The sequence below is a fragment of the Sander vitreus genome, chromosome 21, assembly GCF_031162955.1.
Source record: "Sander vitreus isolate 19-12246 chromosome 21, sanVit1, whole genome shotgun sequence".
Taxonomy (NCBI): domain Eukaryota; kingdom Metazoa; phylum Chordata; class Actinopteri; order Perciformes; family Percidae; genus Sander; species Sander vitreus.
Window position 1 is genome coordinate 4,542,770 of NC_135875.1, and position 20,373 is coordinate 4,563,142.

The 20,373-nt window shown below is 41.6% G+C and overlaps 3 protein-coding genes across 3 annotated transcripts in view; 1 reads left to right on the forward strand and 2 right to left on the reverse strand.

The window, feature by feature from the left end:
* fbrs (fibrosin) overlaps positions 1-10,384 on the reverse strand; it is a 19,685-nt gene extending 9,301 nt beyond the window's left edge. Inside the window, 13 exon segments of the mRNA XM_078278547.1 lie at positions 112-150; positions 350-433; positions 815-913; positions 1,127-1,171; positions 1,314-1,609; positions 1,962-2,197; positions 2,309-2,607; positions 2,609-2,658; positions 3,128-3,176; positions 5,212-5,241; positions 5,390-5,416; positions 5,764-5,937; positions 8,631-10,384. Coding sequence (XP_078134673.1) covers positions 112-150; positions 350-433; positions 815-913; positions 1,127-1,171; positions 1,314-1,609; positions 1,962-2,197; positions 2,309-2,607; positions 2,609-2,658; positions 3,128-3,176; positions 5,212-5,241; positions 5,390-5,416; positions 5,764-5,937; positions 8,631-8,933 — 1,731 coding nt within the window. The 5' untranslated portion in view covers positions 8,934-10,384.
* A 3,100-nt stretch (positions 10,385-13,484) lies between these two features.
* On the reverse strand, positions 13,485-15,245 carry mrm1 (mitochondrial rRNA methyltransferase 1 homolog (S. cerevisiae)). The gene has a single exon (XM_078279755.1). It carries the CDS (start codon positions 14,968-14,970, stop codon positions 13,783-13,785), a length of 1,188 nt encoding a protein of 395 aa, XP_078135881.1. The 5' UTR covers positions 14,971-15,245; the 3' UTR covers positions 13,485-13,782.
* Positions 15,246-16,176: 931 nt separating this feature from the next.
* On the forward strand, positions 16,177-19,842 carry chmp2a (charged multivesicular body protein 2A). The gene is made up of 6 exons (XM_078278685.1): positions 16,177-16,320; positions 17,194-17,361; positions 17,452-17,631; positions 17,726-17,856; positions 18,703-18,764; positions 18,880-19,842. Exons 2-6 carry the CDS (start codon positions 17,194-17,196, stop codon positions 18,999-19,001), a joined length of 663 nt encoding a protein of 220 aa, XP_078134811.1. The 5' UTR covers positions 16,177-16,320; the 3' UTR covers positions 19,002-19,842.
* The last annotated feature ends 531 nt before the right edge of the window (positions 19,843-20,373 follow it).

The window sequence follows — 20,373 nt, forward strand, 5'->3', positions numbered from 1 at the left end:
CAGTCAAGATTACAAGTGAGATTAGTGCAAAGAGTGAATGAAGCAGTGAGAAAGTAAAAACAGGCTGAAGGTTTTAAGGAGAGATTCAAAAAACATCTGTTTTTTGCTTACATTACTGATTTTCAACGATGTCCCAAATGGATCAGTTAGCTATGAGAAAACAGAAGTGTGAAACCACTTTTAATCCACATATCTCACTCTCAATCAGGAAGTGTTGCACTCTGTTGCACTGACTAGGCCCATGTTGCAGCACATCCTAGCCTAAACTTTGGTCAATACAGTCTTATTCAAACAAAAGGAGGACATAATGATGCAAACTTTAGGTCCTAAGTAAGCATGTTGTCCTTACCCTGGGGTCTTTGGGCTGCAGGTGGTGAGGTACAACCCCAAGTCGTGCGGTTATGTCAGGACCCGCTCCCTGAGGGACAAGAGGCTGTCACACACACAGCATAACACATGAGCCATACCTGATCTACAGGTCTACAACTGATTAACATGTGAGGTTATTATTTTACTCTTTCAGTGCTATCTTTCAGATTCTGGAATCACTTTTTCCAAAAGTAAGGATAAGAGTTCATTCATCAAGTCATTATGGATTGTACTATTGTCTGGGAAGTCCTGATTGTTATCAAACATGCTTCATAGTTTCGTTAGTGTTCTTCCAGTGTGGGTGATCAAATAAGCGGTCACTCTGACCAATGTCAAGACAATAATTACACCACGTAATGTGACATTTTCCCTGACAACGTGCTGTCTAGTCGCTGCCCAGGAATAAGTAATACAAAGATGTAGAAAGAGTTTTTTTTTCCCTCACCTTTGGCTGAAATGCTCCTTGCAAGGAACTGAAAGGCCCGGTGGGAGGAATCACAGGCTGGATACTCGGCACTGAGGGCGGCGGGTATTGTGGGAAGAACTACAATGACACACACGCACATACATATAGCTGAGTGACCACAGAACAGCTCTAAATCAAAACAATGTACTTCAATCTAGTTTGGTTTCAAATGTTTCAGGTCCTAAAACTAGAGCTAAAATATATTCTCAGCCTCGTTGTTTTATGATGTAACATACTAATCTGTAAATTATCCCCACCAACATAATCAGTAAGATTACACAAAGTACTCACAGGGTGTCGGTACAGTCCGTCCATTTTGCCTGCATACTTATCAAACTAAAAGACAAAAGCAGTGCGTGGGTTAAAACTTCTATATAAAAAAAAATTTAAAAAAAAACTGAACATGGTCCACATTCCAGCCACATTGGAATTTAAAGTACGACACAGATGTTCAGCATAACAACAGAGAGCATCTCACCAGAGGCGGTGCTGTTGCTGTGGGGTGCAGGAAGGGCGTGAAGTGTTGGTGCGTGTGCGTGTGTTGGTGCTGGTGGTTGTGCTGATGAAACTGGAAGGCCAGAGGCGGGATGCTCGGCTGGTTCTGAGACGTCCGGCCTGACGAACCCGGTCCGGAGTTTGATGCCGATGGGCCCCCGGGAGTGGAGCGGCCCGCAGCTGCTGCATTATTTTCGGCCCCTGGGACGCTGCGTCTGCCCTCGCGCTCTTGTGAATTCAAGAAGTGGGAGTTTAAGTTTTGACGCAGTAATTCTTGGTCTGTAGTTGAGGGGAAAGAAAGCGAGAGAAAAATAAATAAGTGAATTATTAAAAAACATAACGTTCACATTTAAATAATACCACAGATTTGCTCTTCATTTTAAGCATAAAAAAAGTATATAATATGCCAAATGTTGCTACATTATAGTGAGTTTATTTGACAGACAAAAGAGAACAGATGCTCAGACCTCAGTTCAAGAATATACAACTTCCTCAACACCCCAGACAGCCGCTAGAGGAAGTCTGGGTTTGGTTTATTTCAGTAACAAATTAGTCATTGTGTTCCCATGAACAGCTGAAACGGACCAACAGACTGTTACAGCAGTGAAACGTAGCATTCCTACTGATGTACCTGCTGCTGTTGAGTGGCCAGGACCTTGTAGCAGAGGTGGAGGGGGGGGGAGGCCAGGTGAGGATGCGAACAAGGCCCCAGAGTTGGCTCGGGACGGGGGTCGGTGGGGCCCTGAGGATCCTGAGCCCCTGATGTAGGGCAGCGGTACACTGGTGGAGGGAGTCGGGGGGCGCATGGAGGATGAGGAAGATGCAACAGATGAAGCAGATGGGGGAGGCTTGACTGGGGTGTTGCTCCTGAAGAAAGAAAGCATAGATAATGTTTCACGAATCAACAGTTAACCCAACAGGGATTCATAGTAAAAAAATTAAGCAAGTGTAATAAAAAGGTGCTCATAATTAACATACCTGTTGATGTTGTAGATGGAGTGAGATCGTCCAGGCAAAGTGTGGAAGGGTTTGGGTTTGGAGAGTGGCGGGCTGCCGTTGTGGCGACTGCCGTTACCGTTGAACGGGCTGGACCTGGGCAGCGTGCCCGAGGCTGTGACCGGGGGAGGCAGGCAAGAGAAGGGCACAGAAGAGGTAGAAGAAGAAACAGGCTCTGGGAAATGCTGCTCCAAGTTTTTCTCTTGACTTCGCTCCAGGCCAGATACTCTCGGGGTCACCATCAACCGTGAGACACCACCACAACGGGCCGGCAGAGGCGGGACAGATTTTGGCCATGGATGTGCCCATGTTTGAGGGGGCCGGCTCCACAACTAAAGAAGAGAAGATAAGTCAGCATTTTGCCTTTCCTGCACATTACAGGATTATGGGTGAGAAAATGCAACATTTACAGAGAGGGACCAAAAACCCAAAATGTGAAATAGTGCTTATGGTTAGAAGGATTCACAGGTTCACATTTTGGATCTTAATGCATTTTCAAAGAAAGACGAAATCCCAAAAACACCAAGGAAATTTGGGAGAATTTGAAAATGATCATCACTGACTAAACCCACACCACAGAAAAACAAGTGATCTTCCGTGCCATATCACACCAATGCACAGAACGGTGTATTCTGATCCTTTATTTATTATTTATTCGTAGATAATTCAGCGCTAGCTTCCCTATGAATCAAATGAAAAACAATCCAGGCTACATCAGTAGTTTTCTGTTAAGATCTAAATATATGCTTGTGAGGTCCCATTGACTGACACATCAGTTAAATTTCATGAATGTAATCGTACCTTTCCTCGTACTGACTGTGAAGACTGGGTCCATGTCGTTGTCGGAGGCCTAGATGGGGGGTAAGAAACAGATTTCATTTATTCTCATCATATTAAATCAGCTATTTCTTGTACTGTACGGGGTTTTCCCTGCCATTGTACAGCTGCGCCTAAGCGTATGACCCACACACTGTATAAAATGGTATGAACTTAAAAACAATGTGGAGAGCATCTGGACGAGCCGATGCACGGGACATGCGCTCTTTGTTTTTGCGTACAGAGTGGCACAAGCAGTGACACACACCCCCACACACACACACCCACCCACCCATCCACACACAAACACACACACACGGGCGGGCAGCTGCAGCCGTTAGCGAGTGTGCGGTGGAGAGAGAGAGAGCGAGAGGGAAAAAGAGAGAGGGGGGTGTGTTTGTCGGTGAGTATGAAGTGAGCAGTAACGTTATAGCTGTGAAAGTAGGAGTGCAGTCTGTGTACAATTTATCTGTCGGTGAATAAATGCTACAACTCCTCAAGACCCAAGCCAAGTTCCCGTGTCTTTCTTGCTACCTGCTGTTTAAAATGAAGGGGGACTAGCCACGGAGCTAGCAGCAACTTCAGCACAGGCTTACTGAGGGCACGTTCAGACCAGAAAAAGCGATCCGTCAATTGGCCGCAGGGTTGTGCGGCAGCGGGAGTGTCACTTAAATGGCCCATTTGTGTGACGTCCTGTTGTGTTCTTTAATCCCCCAATGTATCACAAGTAGACTTTATATTTCACAATTATTGTTTTCCGTCAGATCTTGACATTTCCAACCTTACTTGAAGGCAGCTTGATTCCGTGGAGAAATAGAGAAAGAAAAGAGATGGAGCAGCTGTGCTGTGTTGATGCAGGAAACAGTCTTTTACACAAAGACTTTTACAAAAGCTGTTACACAAAGTCTACCCCCATTGGATGGGCAGACCTGCGTAGTCGCCGCACCTTCTGAGGACCGACGCAATCAGTGTGAATGCACGCTGACTTAAGGTGGGCTGACCTTTAAGGTGGACCAGCAACTCATTTTAGTGACAAGCTGCTCCTCCAAGTTTTGCTTTAGCGATCTCTCCCTCGCTGTAACCGACAACTACTAAACTAGCTTAAAATTGTGAAGACACCACTAAATGAGCAAATGAGCGTGTGATGTCATTTGAACGTAAAACCCAGGGAAAACTCTGCTGTATCAAGATTGTATTGCAAGTGCTCATATTATGCTCATTTTGAGGTTCATAATTGTATTTAGGAGGTTACATCAGAATAAGTTTACACGGTTTAATTATCAAAAAACACCATATTTTTGTTGTACTGCACATTGCTGCAGCTCCTCTTTTCGCCCTGTGTGTTGAGCTCTCTGTTTTAGCTACAGAGTGAGACCTCTCACTTCTGTTCCATCTTTGTTGGGAGTCGCACATGTGCAGTACCTAGGTAAGGACTACTAGCCAGTCAGAATTAGAGTATGAGGGCGTGCCCTGACAGTACCTAGGTAAGGACTACTAGCCAGTCAGAATTAGAGTATGAGGGCGTGCCCTGACAGTACCTAAGTAAGGACTACTAGCCAGTCAGAAACAGAGTATGAGGGAGTGCCCTGACAGTACCTAGGTAAGGACTACTAGCCAGTCAGAAGCAGAGTATGAGGGCGTGCCACACTAGCAGCTAGGCGAGCATTATAACGTGTTACAAAGTGACCACGTTTGTCTCTGAAGTAAAGGCTGGACTACAATAGAGCTGTTTGGAGCAGTTTGTGAACAGTGTTTTCTGTTGGAGATGGTAAGTCCCTTTGTGGTGGACTTTGGGCTTTTTCAATTTGTAAACCTATAACATGCACAAAAAAGATATATAACACAATAAAGGAAAGGGAAAAAGCCAAAAAGCATAATATGAGCACTTTAAGTGTGACAGACTAGTATGTGTCCAAACCAATTAAAAATAGCTTTACAAATGTCAAAGACAGAAACTGAGTTTCCTGTTTCTTGTTGTGTTAAGTGCAAACTGTGTTACATGCAACACATTCATGGCCTAATAAGAAAAGCATGAAATGTATATTGATAAGATAACAAGCAGTACACACCTTGTCTCCTGTATCACTCTCAGTGTCACACTGAAAGAAGAAACAGAAGAAAAAAAAACATCTATTAGAATATTTCAGGCAAAGTAGTTTTAGATCAGTTTGCAGAAATGCTGCACTGTTGCAGGACATGTATACATCAGAGCATCATGTTCACTATGATATTAGAAAATAAACTTACAATGTAGCCAGTCTCCAAAGGGTGTCCCTTAAAAAGAATATATAGTATTTAAAATAGGTTTTAAATAAGGATAAATGGAAAAATGTATATCAATTACAGCGATTAAACTTAAGTTAAAATATGCCCACATAAAACTAAGGAATCACCCTGCACTGTTTCAACAAAAACACCCTTGAATAAAAGGTGCTGGAAACCAGTTTTACTGGCTTATTTTTTATTTTTTTTAATGGCAATGGGAAATACAGGTTATCAGCGCGATAGAAATGTAAACATTGCTATTTGATTAGGAATTAGCGCAAAATCTCACGTGACAAGATGAAGGTGGATCCAACCAAAACATACAGGCACAGTAGAGTCACAACTCTTCGACTCACCTCTATCTTTCTCCTCTTATTTCTACTCTTCCAACAGCTGCTGGAGTAGCTGTGCGGAGCGCCTTCCTCCGGCTCGGACAGCGGCCCTCCACCGTTCTCCTCTGGCCCTCTCTTCCCCTTGTTCCTCCTTCCCAGCATATCAGTGCGCTGACTGGGCTTCAGAGAGCAGTCCATCTGATAACGAGAGAAAAATCTGTGTTTACATGTCTAGCAATAAGCACGGATGTGTATGACTGAGGGCAAAGAGCATATGCTAGCTACGAGCGGAATAATGCCTTGACAGAACTAATTTCTGCATAGTTTCTACTCTGAGTGATCGCAAAAATAAAAAAAATAAAAACAGCAGAATGATGTAATGCAGCCTGCATGAGACTTCAGCCGTTTGTGTGTAGACTCAATTATATGGTGTGCTTTTAGACTGTATGTCGTGGTTGTGTTGTATTACGATCACAAAAACAACGTAATCGAGAAAACCAACTATTTTGCACATTACCTCGCACTTTCGTCCCTTCCGAAGACTAACCTCACTCAGCCAACATTTCAATATATTTTTTATATTATTTATTTTAAAGGGAATTCTAAAAGTTCAACGGGAAACGTATTGAGGGAAATTTCACAATTTAAGGTGTTTTCACTTTTGATTTGTTAAAACCGTTTCAGTGTTCTTCAGTTCAATAACTGCAACATCTTTCCGAAAGTCAACGTTAAATAATCGTGATTTCAATGTTGACCAAAATAATTGTTGATCGTGATTTTTTTCCATAATTGAGCCGCCCTACTTCATAAAAAATGACTGTATGGTTTAATCAATAATTCTGACAAATGTCCACAATAAAAAAACATAAAAAGACAGAAAGTGGTATTAGAGTACATTGTAGTGTATAGAGGTTCCCATCTTTCTGATCACTTATCTCCACTAAACTACCTCAGGGGGTCAGAAAATAAATCTAAGGGTTTGTGAGATGACAAACAAAAAGAAAAGCATCTCAGCTACATGAAATACTTTTTTTCTGGTGAAATACTGGAAAGAATGATCTCTTCAGGCTAAAACAAAATCATTGAAATGAAATAATTAAAAAGAGGAAACACCAGTTTGTGATGAGAGGTTGCAAGTAGGCGTGTCTTGGCTTTAACGAGTCACAAGCTGAGTGAGTTAACCATGAAAGAAAAAGGGACTGCTTGTATTTAGTGAAATGTATAGGTGACTTAGATCCAAATAAAGAAATTCCCAATGCACATAACAAGTGCAATCCAATGAAATAACATCTGGAAAATACAAGATGTGGTTGCTACAGATAATCCACAACTACTCTGTCGAGTTTTAAACCCAGTTGGTAAGTTAGATGCTTTAAAAAACCAACTACGTACACTTTAAAATGCCACACGTTGTCATTATTCTGTTTGGTTGCAATGTTATGAACTTTGTGTTGTTTATTATAGAAAATACTAGAGCTGCAAAGATAAATCAATTAGTTGTCAACTATTAAATTAATCACCAACTATTCTGATAACCGATTCATCGGTCTGAGTCATTTTTTAAAGATTCTCTGATTCCAGCTTCTTAAATGTGACTATGTTCTAGTTTCTTCTCTCCTCTGTGACAGTAAAATGAATGTCTTTGTCTTTGAGTTGTGGACAAAACAACACATTTGAGGATGTCATCTTGGGCTTTGGGAAACACTGATCCACATTTTTCACCATTTTCAAACAAATAATCGTTGTTGCAGCCCTAGTAGCTAAATTAGATATCTGCATTTGGAATAAAGACAAAAAAAACTGAAGTGCATAACTCAACATGAAGGTCATCGCAGCTTGTCTGTCCAATTGGTGGAACGGTTTTTTTTTTTTAACTGAATCATCTTCTACAGAATAACTGCGGGCAGTTACTGCTTGTTAATAAATTCAGGCAGGAAGTTAGAAATTTGGAAAAAGAAAATTGCCACATTCCACCAGTAAACTCTGTAGTTTTTGCTGGTATGTTTACTTTTTTCCTATTAGCAGTTTCAGACAACCATCCATCGTACCGTTCATCATTGATTTGACTATAAAATCAAGTTAGAATCCGGAGAATAGCGTAACTGTCTGTGCGTTTTACAACATAACCTACTGACAAATAATTTGGTTTTCTGTCCTGATGCAGAGGTAAAACGCAATTGTCATCAGAGCTACCCTGAAGGCAGATGAACTAATATTAGAGATTGTTTTCTCTTCATCAGACTGCCAATTGTGCCACATGCATACATATGATGTATTAAAGCTCTAAATTCCAGGTGGAAACCAACCAAATGCGGATTTTATATGCCACTTTAGTTTCTTTTCTGATCTTGAGTGACTGAGTTGGAAATGAAAAGTATTAGGTGAAGGTCCAAGTACAGTACTTAAACAACAGAATATCTGCTGTTGAGTAATATATAATTACGCTCATTTAAATAATTTGATGTGGATTAGCTACTTCTTTCTTAGTCTGAAAAGCCATTTGGCAGGTCATCAACACCTCACTGAATTAGAACATGAATAATTGAGGCCTCTCCAAAACCCATCAGAGGGATGCCTTGGGGTTTGGGGTTTGCCTGAGTGGATTGCTTTCTCCAAACAAGGAATAGTGTCAAGAGTTGAGGAGTTCAATCTGAAGCCTTTTCACACCTTCAGCTGGAGGGACGAAGGCATGATTTGACGTGATGGAGAGGAGTAAAGAGGACAACGATTAAAAGTAGTCAATCATACATGATTATCAACTATATCAATTAAAGGGACTGTGCCACCTGTCTTCCACGCTTCATTAAAGAGTGATCCATCAATATATACTTCTGTGGAAAATAAATACTGTTAGGTGTATGGCAGCTGGGTGTACAAATCAAGATATTTACCTCCAGTGCCTCCAAGCTGACAAAGCTCGCAATAGCGAAGCCATCAATGATGTCTTCCTCGCAGGACACTGACTCCCTCTTCCTCCGGCGTGGAGGCCTGTGTCTCCCAAAACCGGGCCGGCATTCTCTCCCACCGGGACCCAGCACACTGTTCGTCCCACAAGCCTCCCGATCGGAGCCCGAGGACAGGGATGTGGCCCGCTCATTGGCCAGGTCCACTCTCCTCCTCCGCCGCTCCCTGTCGCGTTGTGAACGGGACCTTCGACTTTGCCTGAATCCAGTGCTTCGGCTCGGGCCCTCCATGTTCAAACGGCTCCTCCTTCTGTAGCTCCAGTGAGACCAAAGGCACTTTATTCAAGTCCCGGTCCGGTGGAAGGCACCGAACCGTAAATAAACCACCACCACCACCACACAGGCCCTCGCAGGGAGCCCCTGTTAAAATGGCGTTAATGGAACCAAGTGGCTATTATTTACCGTCCTTTGACAACAGTCTATCGGCATTAGTGCCTTTCTTTCGGCGAAATTTGAGTGTCATTTCAATAAATCTGAACGCAAACTGATCTCCACATGGGGATTTAAAACATCCACGACTCACACAAATGTCAGGACATAGCTGATTGTGTCCCGTAGAAGGCTAACATTAGCTACCGACAACCACATAAGTTATACGCATGTAAACAAAAAAGACTAGTTGTGTTACGACAAAGCAGGCTCACCCTAGTTATATTTCAAAATGAAAATCACGCCAACGTTGGCTTTGCTTAATTTAACTCTTGCGTGCAGGAATTTTCTAAATTTCTGCTGACAATTTTTTTTGCATGTTAGTTAACGTTACGTTAGCAAGGCCAATAACCCACATACCCGACATTAACACACCGACCATGACATTATTTCGTATTAATGTGAATTGTTATTGTTGACAGTAAATTACTCACAACCTGAAAGGAGTAAAATGAGCTGTCCGGTTATAGTAATGGTAGCTAACATTAGGTCAGTGTTGACTCTATATAGCATGTCCACGGCTAACTCAATACATTACAATATATTCAGCCAGCGACCTAAGAATAAAACTATATTCTTAAAACGTGTCTCCAAAAACTGACACGCCGGACAGTTTACTGTGAAGCTAACTAATAATCCGCAGCCATGAGAACAAATGTTCCAGCCGAAACGTTGATGGCCGATAGTAATGGTTGAATTCGCATCACATCAAAAGAAAGACGTAACGTTAGCACACTGGCTAGCTAGCGTTAGCCGATCCAGCCGTTAGCCAGCCAAGCAGCTGTTAGCCTGCTAAACAGGACTTTTTTTAACGGAAGCAGAAAGAATACGTTATTTGCAACCAATCGCCCATAAAATAATATCTCGCTTCTTTACACGCACTTTCGTCCCACCTCCATCGTAAAGAAAAAAAAAAATCAAGGCCCAAATATCAAAGCCTCGGTGTCGATTTCCATAAACGAGGGTGTCGGCCAAGCCCCCGTTGGGCTGGGCAGCTCCTTCATGCAGCCTTTACTGTGTAGTGTAATCCAATGTTTAGGATTAGTTGGACCACTCGCCGACGTTTCCGGTCAAAGATTTCTTATTCGCACTCAATCCAGAGTTCAAATACACACGAAGAGAAAGAGAACGGCTCCGCTGCTGCCCCTTCACAAGTTTCCACTCAATTGGAAATTAATCGTGAAAATCAGGGAGACACAACCCTTGTCAGCCGTGCTGTGCATTGTGTGCGCCACTCTTCTTCCTCAGTCAGCAGACTGGCTCGCTGGTAGCTCTGCTTGTGCATACTGCCGCCATGTGGACAGTTTCTGTGGCGTTGTTCTTCAGTGATTGAAGCAAATTCTCTCAGGTTTTTAGATATGATCATATGTTTTTTTATGTTAATCATAAAGACAAAAGTACACAAACTATTGAAGCCCATTCCCGCAAACGTAATGAACAAAAAAAAAAAAAATCCTGTAAGTCATTATAATAACAACCTTTCCCGAAATGATGATTTAGTGATTTAGTATTGTTTACTATTATGTTTTTTAATAAGCACTTTTGCATAATAATCGCATATTATCTCAAAATAATGAGAAACTTTCTCAAAATCATGAGAAACTTTCTCAAAATAACGACTTATATCTCAAAATAATGACTTAGTATTAAAAAATAATGACTTAGTATTAAAAAAATGACTTAGTATCACAAAGTAATGACTTAGTGTTAAAAAATGACTTAGTATCACAAAGTAATGACTTAGTATTAAAAAATGACTTAGTATCACAAAGTAATGAGACACATTCTCAAAATTTCCATATGCCTATGTGTAGTTATTTTGAGAATGTTCATTATGTTGTGATACTAAGTCATTATTTCAAACAGGTTTCTGATTATATTGACATTCAGGATCTTTTTTTCATAACAAGGTGTTTTCATTTGATTTTTGATTTTTGTTTCATAAACATACAAGGCCTTACAACCCACTGTGTTATAACTGAGGCTTTGATGAATTAGCATTATTGTTTGTCTAGTTTAAAATAAGACAAGATGAGCATTTATTGATCCCAAGAGGGGAAATTCAGATGTTTCAGCAGCACAGACACAAGTGATTAGTTAATAAATAAGAAGTATACAAGAAGCATTGAATTCAAATTGAAACTATACAAGAGCAATTAAAGTCATGAGGTAAAGTGAGAGTGATATGGTTAATAGCAGCGAGTCACGTGTATATGTAAACAGCATATATCAGCAGAATAATACATCACGTGATTAAGTAACTATAGTGTCTGTAATAATATAGCCACATCAAAGAAATATAATATAGTAGATGTGTTATAGTATATGGGGTACCTTTGGTCTGAGGTTGTTTTTCTTTAAATCCGATGAAGAGAAATCTTAATGCTGCAGCATACAATGCTATTTTAACAGTTTGTCCCTTCCCTGTTTCAACATGACAACAAAGCCAGCTCCATAAAGAAAGTTTGGTGTGAAAGAAGCTGACTGATCTGCATAGAGCCCTGACCTCATCCCCGTCCAACACGTTTTGGATGAACCGGAACATTGACTGAGAGCCAGACCTTTACCCAACATCAGTGTTGGATCTCACTGATGCTTTTGTGGCTGAATGGGAGCAAATCCCTGCAGCAGGTTCAAACATCTGGTGGAAAGACTGAAACCAGAAGAGTGGAGGCTGTTATAGCAGCAGATTAATAACCATGGTTTATGGGTCTGCATACCTTTGACCAGAGCGTGTGTTTAGCTGGGTACTTGAAGAGTAGAGCCGCAAAGATGAATCGATTCATTGAATAGTTGTCAACTTATAAATTCATCTGCAACTATTTTGGTAATCGATTAATCGGTTTGAGCCATTTTTTATGAAGAAAAATGATCAATTTCAGCTCATTAAATGTGAATATTTTCTAGTTTCTTCTCTCCTCTGTGACAGTAAACGGAATATATTTGAGTTGAAGACAAAAGGAGACATTTGAGGACGTCATCTTGGGCTTTGGGAGAAAAAAAAAACAATCGACAATGAAAATAATTGTTAGTTGCAGCCCTATTAAAGGTGCTCTAAGCGATGTTGGGTGACGTTACTTCTTGTTGACGTTCAAAGTATTTTCAAACAAAATGAGGCTAGCTCGCCCCTCCCTCCTCCCCAGCCCCTCCCCCTCCCTTCCGTGCTTCCGCGCACTAACCCCCCGAACCCCCACCCCCAAATCCTTCTCGTCGGTTATTGGCTGGAACGCTGGAACACTGCTTGTTATGTTTGGTGTTGCAGGTTGCCACAGTTTGTTATTGTTGCTGTTTGTGGAGCCTGGGCTGTCTACAGAGACCACTTTTTTTTTTACAATGTGTTCAGGGGACAAACAGCTAGGGGATAGTGAGGAGATATCTGCTGTATGTGACATAAAATGTTGTAGCCTAAAAAACGCGTGACATCGCTTAGAGCACCTTTAAAGAGACAGGGTAAGTGCACAATTCAAAGACTGGACACATCTAAAGGCTGGTGGCTGCAGCCTTTAGCTCCCTGCCAACTCTCTAAAGCAGTGTTTCTCAAATGGGGGTACGTGTACCCCTAGGGGTACTTTGGAGGACTGTAGGGGGTATGTGAGAGTCTTTTTTTTATGTTAATTTAAAAAATATCAGTCATGCATAATTCCATGAAAAATTATACTATAATAATAAATTAATTTAGTCATGGATTTTAAACATTTGAAGTAGCATTTGAGTGTCTTTCAGTTACAAAGTTGTTGTTTAGTCAATCAGACAGTGGTGGTGCAGCGCTGTAATGTACCTCTTTATATAGCCTTTTTTTTTCTACCAAAAAACACTTCGGGGGGGTCCTTGGCTCAGAGAATATTTCCCAGGGGGTACATTATTGAAAAAAAGTTTGAGAACCACCGCTCTAAAGCCTTAACATCCAGCCATTTATCAACAACACATGTACACGGTGTAAAGGGCTAAAGACAGGATTTCCCACCTAACCAAGGCATTTTTGATTGTTTAGACCTTCTTTTTTCCTTTCTTTACTACACTTTAACATAGGTGGAATTTGTTTTTTGTGTAGCGTGGAAAAAGTAGTGTCAGACATAATGAATATTAGCTATTTCAAGTGAGCAACAGTGCAATATTTTAAAAGGACAAGCCTGGTGTTATTTTGTATTCTTTACGGTCAACAGATTCCTGTAAAAAGACCACCTACTTTCAGACTTTTCTACCCTACTGAAACAAAACTGGTCACAAATATAGAGTTTCCCTTTTATTAAAGGGTTAGTAATTTCCTTAACAGCTAGTCACTGTTGTTTTTTTTAATCAAACATTACTCAAACAGGAGGAAATAGTGCATTTGTTGGATGTTGGGGACAAGAGTGTGGCTCATTGATGTTTTTTAATATTTTTTGGACAACAATGGATCTCTACAGCACAGAGGAAGAAGACAAATCAGGCTTTGATACACACACGATACATGTTAGCAGATACATTCATTGTTGGAATTTGTTGACAGAAGAAAAATACAAGATATCATCATCCTTATCCTTAAAGCCACTTCTAAAAATTGCAGTTCAATTTCAAATACATCAACATGTAATTGTGTTGTCTATAAATGTCAAATTCTCGGTTCCAGTTGCATCTTTTATAGAGTACAGGCAGATATTTATGGTGGTCATCATCTGGTCGACCTCCTGGAGGACAGCAGAGAGTGCAGCAGAATGCCTGTAGCTACGGAGACGTTGAGAGACTCTATCCCGGGGAACAGCTCTCTGCCAGCTGGGATGGTGAGAAGGGTTTGGCACAGAGAGAGCAGCTGCTGGGACAATCCTTCCCCCTCACCTCCCATCAACAACACCGTGGGTTTAGTCATCTGAAAGTCTGAACACTGGGTGACAGGAATCTGGGTCTCCTCGGCTTCAGCCCCCACCGTGCCAACCACCTGCCAGCCCTGTGCCGCCTTCAACCTCAGCATGTCTTCAAGGTTTTCGTATCCATACACCCCAATCACCTCCATGATGCCTGAGCTGGCCTTGCTGACCACTGGAGACAAAGGACAGCTGTGGCGAAGGCTGCTGAGGACTCTGTCCACACCGAGGAAATAAGCCGAACGCAGGATGGCGCCGAGATTCATCGGGTCCTGAATTCTCTCCAGGACGAGCCAGAGAGGGGCGTCTCCTCTGTTTGGTGCAGAGTTTCTGTCCTCTGTGAGATAGCCCAGAGGACTTGCTTGCAGACATACTCCTTGGTGTACTCGCCCCCAAGACATCTTGTCCAGATCTTTCTTACTGACCCGCTGGACTTGTACTCCTCGACTGTGAGCCTTCTCACAGACCTGTATCACAGACGCCCTGTGAGATGCCTCCCCATCTTTTACAAACAGTTTACGGGCCTGCCTTCTACCCTGAGTGAGAGCCAAGAGACAGGGGGCGATGCCAAAAACAACCTCATAGTTCTCAGCTTTGGAGTCCAGTGTTGACCTCTGTCCCACCATCCTCTCCTTCTCTTCAGGGAAATCATCCAGACTCAGCCTCCTGAGTTCAGATGACACTCTGCTGTCATCTCCCTTCCTCTGATATGGCCGCTGCAACACTGGGATCTCATTTTCCCCCGTTTTACTCTGGACTGACCTCTCGTGTTTCTGCCATCCATCAGATGCAACACGCTTGTGTTGGGAGGTATTTAACACCCTGCGTTGTCTCTTCACCACAGGGTTGATGCTACTGTCCTCTGGGCACAGGAGGGTAGCTGAGACGTGGTGAGAGGCAAACTGAGAGCCCACTCTTGAGATTGATGCAGGCTTGTTTAATCTTCTAGTCCAAACAAGCAACAACTTGTGCTGATGTGCAATACTGAATACCCCCATATTTAAATAGTTGGAAATGTGTCCAGAGGCACTAAGAAGAAGGGTAACGTTATAGCTTCCCCAAAGAAACGCGGTTCAACTCCCTGAGAAGTCCGTTAATCCATAAATGTTGTGTCCCTAAATTAACTGAGTATCTATCATCAAGAGTTCCCTTTGTTCAACCATCAAAGCCAACTATCACCAACTGTCTTCCTCCGTAGCTGACATGTTTGTAGCATTTTCACGAAATACGCACGTGTGCAATTCAGATACGTAAAGCACTTAAGATTATGACCGGATGTCCGGCGCTTTCACCTATAAAAATAAAAGCGTTTGTCAAAAAATGCCAAAAATGTTTTAAACAGATCTAGAAATACCCAACAAATACGAGAGTGCTGATAACAGACGCAGCTAGCTTTATAATAAAAAAAGTATTTAGAAACTGAAGAAAATGGAAGAAGAAGACAAATAAATAAAAAATACAATATAATAAAATAATGTAAAGTAATATAATTAATTCTGGAATCAGTCTGTAAATAACCGTCATGTGTAAATTCCCAGAAAAAAAGCTGAGAATGAACCTCAGTTTTACCTTACAAATTAAAAATGTAATAACATAAATGTAACAACAAAAAACTCAAAAATGTTGCTTTTGATATTTTATATTTTGCTGATTAAACAGACGGAAGGAGCCAGTTGAAGGAGCCAGTTGAGGTGGTTCGGGCATCTGGTAAGGATGCCCCCTGGGCGCCTCCCTAGGGAGGTGTTCCAGGCACGTCCAGCTGGGAGGAGGCCTCGGGGGAGACCCAGGACTAGGTGGAGGGATTATATCTCTAACCTGGCCTGGGAACGCCTCGGGATCCCCCAGTCGGAGCTGGTTAATGTGGCCCGGGAAAGGGAAGTTTGGGGTCCCCTGCTGGAGCTGCTACCCCCGCGACCCGACCCCGGATAAGCGGATGAAGATGGATGGATGGATGGATGATTAAACAGACTCTTCCGTTTACTACAGTGCAATTAAAAAATGCAGGACTTTCACCTGTATCTTTACATAGTTGTATTACTATTTGTAGGATGAGTATTTCTCCCACCACTGCCATGAGAAAATGTAATGGATTAATTTAAGGACTTTATTTTGAAATCCATTTACTTTATTACACCTTTGGTGCGTGATTTTGACACCTGTGACGCCAGCACGTAGGACGCCTATTTCTTTGGGCACGCGAAAACGTCATTTCCCGGAAGTGAAACTACCGCAACACGGAAGTCTAGGAAAGAAAACAAATAATTGTTCAAATTAGTGTCGAGTTGTAGTCGGAGAAGACGCCTTAAACATCGCTTAACCTTTAGGATTACCGACGAGCTTTGTACACGGTGAGAGAAGCACACTGTCCGGGTTGTCTTTCATAAAGCTGGGTTTAGTCTGCGGCGCTAGGGCTGGCAGTTAGCAGTTAGTCGTCTTGGGAGCTGTTGAGACAGATTCGAGGCGGACAGCCGAGCTAAAACTCGGCTGAACGGAGACGTCAGGCCTCTAGTCACATTACTAACTGCTGAGTAATATGTACCAGGAAACAATGAAGTCATTGGCTGAAACGGGGCTAGATACTGACTGATACTGTATGTGTGAAAATAGCAACTAATTACCACACTGTAAAATACTTTGTAAAAGTCCTGCATTGAAACTTTTAAATAAAAGTAATTCTTAAAAATAATGAATATGTTTTAACATTATTAAAAAGGAAAAGCAGCAAATCTTTTGTGGAGCTGGAGCCATGAAATGTTTTTACATGAAAAATGACTAAAACAATTAACATCGATAAAATGATCATGGGCTCAATCGTTTCCACATCTTAAAACCAGTAACACACACACACACACAGTATCACACATACACCGTAACACACACAGTATCACACACATACACCGTAACACACACAGTATCACACACATACACTGTAACACACACAGTATCACACACAGTAACACACACATGCAGAAGTTTCAGTTCTACTTTAAAATGTGTGATGTGTTTGGTGTGCAAAGGTCTTTTATTTATAAAGTACCTACTAAAGCTGTCAGATAAATACAGCATAAAGTATAATATTTCCCTCTGAGATGTAGCGAAGTAGAAAGTGGCATGAAAAGACTCAAGTAAAGATCAAGTACCACAAACATATATTTTTTTATTTTAACAATGCCAATTTAGTTTGCGTGTATTGATGTTTTGCTTTTGGTATTTTCAAACAGATGGACTTCCTGTTTGGGAAGAGGAAGACTCCGGAGGAGATGCTGAAGCAGAATCAGAGGGCGCTCAACCGAGCCATGAGAGAACTGGATCGAGAGCGAATGAAACTGGAGCAACAGGAGAAAAAGATCATCGCTGACATCAAGAAAATGGCCAAACAGGGACAAATGGTGAGACGAAGGAAGAAGAACTTGTGTTTTTATGAGGAGAGAATACATTTGTAATTCTGTGCGCTGTGTGTGCTGTTTTAATCTTTGCAGGACGCCGTCAAGATCATGGCCAAGGATTTGGTTCGCACGCGGCGCTACGTCAAGAAGTTCATCATGATGAAAGCCAACATTCAGGCCGTCAGTCTAAAGATACAGACGCTCAAGTCCAACAACAGCATGGCGCAGGCTATGAAAGGCGTCACCAAAGCCATGGCCACCATGAACAGACAGGTCTGGCAAAGAAATCCCAGAAACGCACCATTCAATGGGAATAAAAGATAGGCCTCCTGATGTTGACCATCTTATATTTATTCCATCTCCGCAGCTGAAACTGCCTCAGATTCAGAAGATCATGATGGAGTTTGAACGACAGAGTGAAATCATGGACATGAAAGAGGAGATGATGAATGACGCTATCGACGATGCCATGGGTGATGAGGATGATGAGGAAGAGAGGTAAGGGACAGAGATCAGTGACAAAATGTATTTTTTTTTGTTTAGGTGCAAACATTTTATTCCACATTTATGGAAGACATACATTATATTGACAATTCTTGTTTAAATCTCTGGCAAGTAGGCCTGCACGATTCGGGGGGGAAAATATGAATCACGATTCTCTGCTCACGAAGTGTGATGTTTATTGCACACATGAACCATGACAAAACAAAACACATTGGCAGTACCAAACATAGATGTATTTTGGCACCTATAGCACATTGATCATCACCACAAGGCTGTAAACATAGAGGCTTCAATGAAGAGAAGGGAGAGCACTGCAGCGCTCTTTAAAACCTATTTTATACAGTCCATGTTTAAAACTCACAGAAGAAAGTAGTAGCGTTTGTGATGCTGTCGGCTCGTAAAATGAAATGAGAATCAAAGTCATAAAGTTGTTTATAAATTAAATCGTGAAATTTTTATAACGATTAATCGTGCAGGCCTACTGGCAAGTCCCACCAATTATGGAAGGGCAATATTAAAACCGTGGACTGTGGCCGGGTTGGCTCAGTGGGTAGAGCAGGCGCACATTTACATAGAGGTTTATGCCTCGACGTAGAGGTCCAGGGTTCGAGTCCGACCTGTGAGGATTTCCTGCATGTCTCCCCCCCTTTCTCACCTAGCTGTCCTGTCCATTAAAGTTGGAAAAGCCCCAAAAAAAAACAAACAGTGGATTTCCCCTTCAACTCCTGCCTCCATTTTCTGACTTCTTAATTCACTTTCCACAATCTGATCTAACCAAGCCAATATATGTTTGGCATTCACTTTGATACATTTGTGATTGTGTCTCTGCCTCATGCACAGTGACACCATCGTGTCCCAAGTGTTGGACGAGCTGGGTCTCAATCTGTCCGACGAACTGTCAAGTAAGAAACACTTTAAGCACAATAATGTCAATTCTACACATCCTTCCTTTTCGTCTTTTGTCTGGTATTTTCCACGTGTTGTGTCTTTGTAAGCATGTTGCATTCATCATTTCAGATCTTCCAAGCACCGGAGGAAGCCTGTCGGTGGCCGGAGGAAAGAAGCAGGAGCCCCAAGCCGCCCTGGCTGACGCAGACGCAGATCTGGAGGAGCGGCTGAATAACCTCCGGAGAGATTGAACACACAGCGACGTGTCAGACACTGTGGCTGGGTTGTTAATACAGATAAAAACATACTCAAATGTCTGTGTTTAGATTCTTTTAAAGGTATAACTGGCAGAACACTCGCCGTTTCAGCTGTGTGGCTTTCCGTTTGAGGTGTTTTCATTTTATGGGTGTATTATGTATTTTATCAGAAACCTACAAGGGTCATTATCCTTCACAGGTCTCACCTCATTTAAGACATTGCCAAATGACACAAATTCTCTGAAAGTGAAAATGTCTCTCGCAGTCTGTGTAAATACCAACTCCTCAAGGCATGAAGTTTTCACAATTTAAATTAACACTAAAAACGAAATGTTTAAAAGAACCCAAAGGAAAGATGGTAACAGGACAGAAGTGGATATTTTATATGTCAGCACTTTTTGTACGTCTGGCTGGTTTGGCATTCTTTGTATTATCATCATATAAAATATACAGTTTTAGCACTGATTCAGCACATTTCTGATGACTTTTGATTATGTTTATTTGAGAGAGTTGACAGTCGGGGTTCAGCTGAAGATGAGGTACAAAAAGTGTGTAATCGCAACATCTTTTCGGTCTAAATTCACGAAGGGGAGGGTTTATTTTACAAGAATGAAGAAAGGAAGGAAAGAAGGAAGAAAAGTTTGTCCAGCTGACTCCTCACCAGTGGAAAGGCACTCCTGCGTACCGCCCTCTAACCGTGTCCCAGTGGCGTTTTTGAGATCGGCTGGGTTTCACCAAAACGTTAAGGAGTCGGTGGTGTTCATTTTTGAGAAACTGTCCCATTTTTTTTTTTTTTTGCTTTTCTTTATTCAATAAACTTTTATTTCCAGATTTATCTAACTGGTTGTCTGATTGGAGAAATCTTTACACGTAAAGTTCAGTTTATTCATTGTGGAAAGAAGCACTTAACCTTGATGATGTCATAGTGATGTCATAAGGGTTGTCTCGGTTTTGTTGTGGAAATATGTGTGCGTTTACCAGGCAGGGAGTGTCTAATGAAAGATGCTATCTAGTTGCGTTATGGGAAGTGTAGTATCCAGTGTTTTTCCATGGAAACCAGATGTACATCTGTTAAATGCTCAGTTCATATCTGGGTCACAATTCTTGAATAATTACATTTAAAAGGGTCTTCATCAAAAAATAAACGGGCCAATATATTCATATCTTCCTACACCTTTTTAGATCAAATTCAAGCACTTTTCAAGCATTTCAAGGTGCATTTTTAAGCTTTTCCAGCACCTTACAGCTGTGGTAAATAACACGTATATAGGACAGTACATACAGTATACTAATTATTGCACTTTTAATAAGATGTTATTCTTAAAGTTTCAAATATCTACTTCTTCCCATTCTATCAAACCAAAAA

Bases quoted from the DNA above. Each gene is read 5' to 3' on its own strand.
- mrm1 (XM_078279755.1), bottom strand. From the start codon at position 14,970: ATGGGGGTATTCAGTATTGCACATCAGCACAAGTTGTTGCTTGTTTGG.
- chmp2a (XM_078278685.1), top strand. From the start codon at position 17,194: ATGGACTTCCTGTTTGGGAAGAGGAAGACTCCGGAGGAGATGCTGAAG. The intron at 17,362-17,451 runs GTGAGACGAAGG...TAATCTTTGCAG, and splicing joins TGGCCAAACAGGGACAAATG to GACGCCGTCAAGATCATGGC. The intron at 17,632-17,725 runs GTCTGGCAAAGA...CCATCTCCGCAG, and splicing joins TGGCCACCATGAACAGACAG to CTGAAACTGCCTCAGATTCA.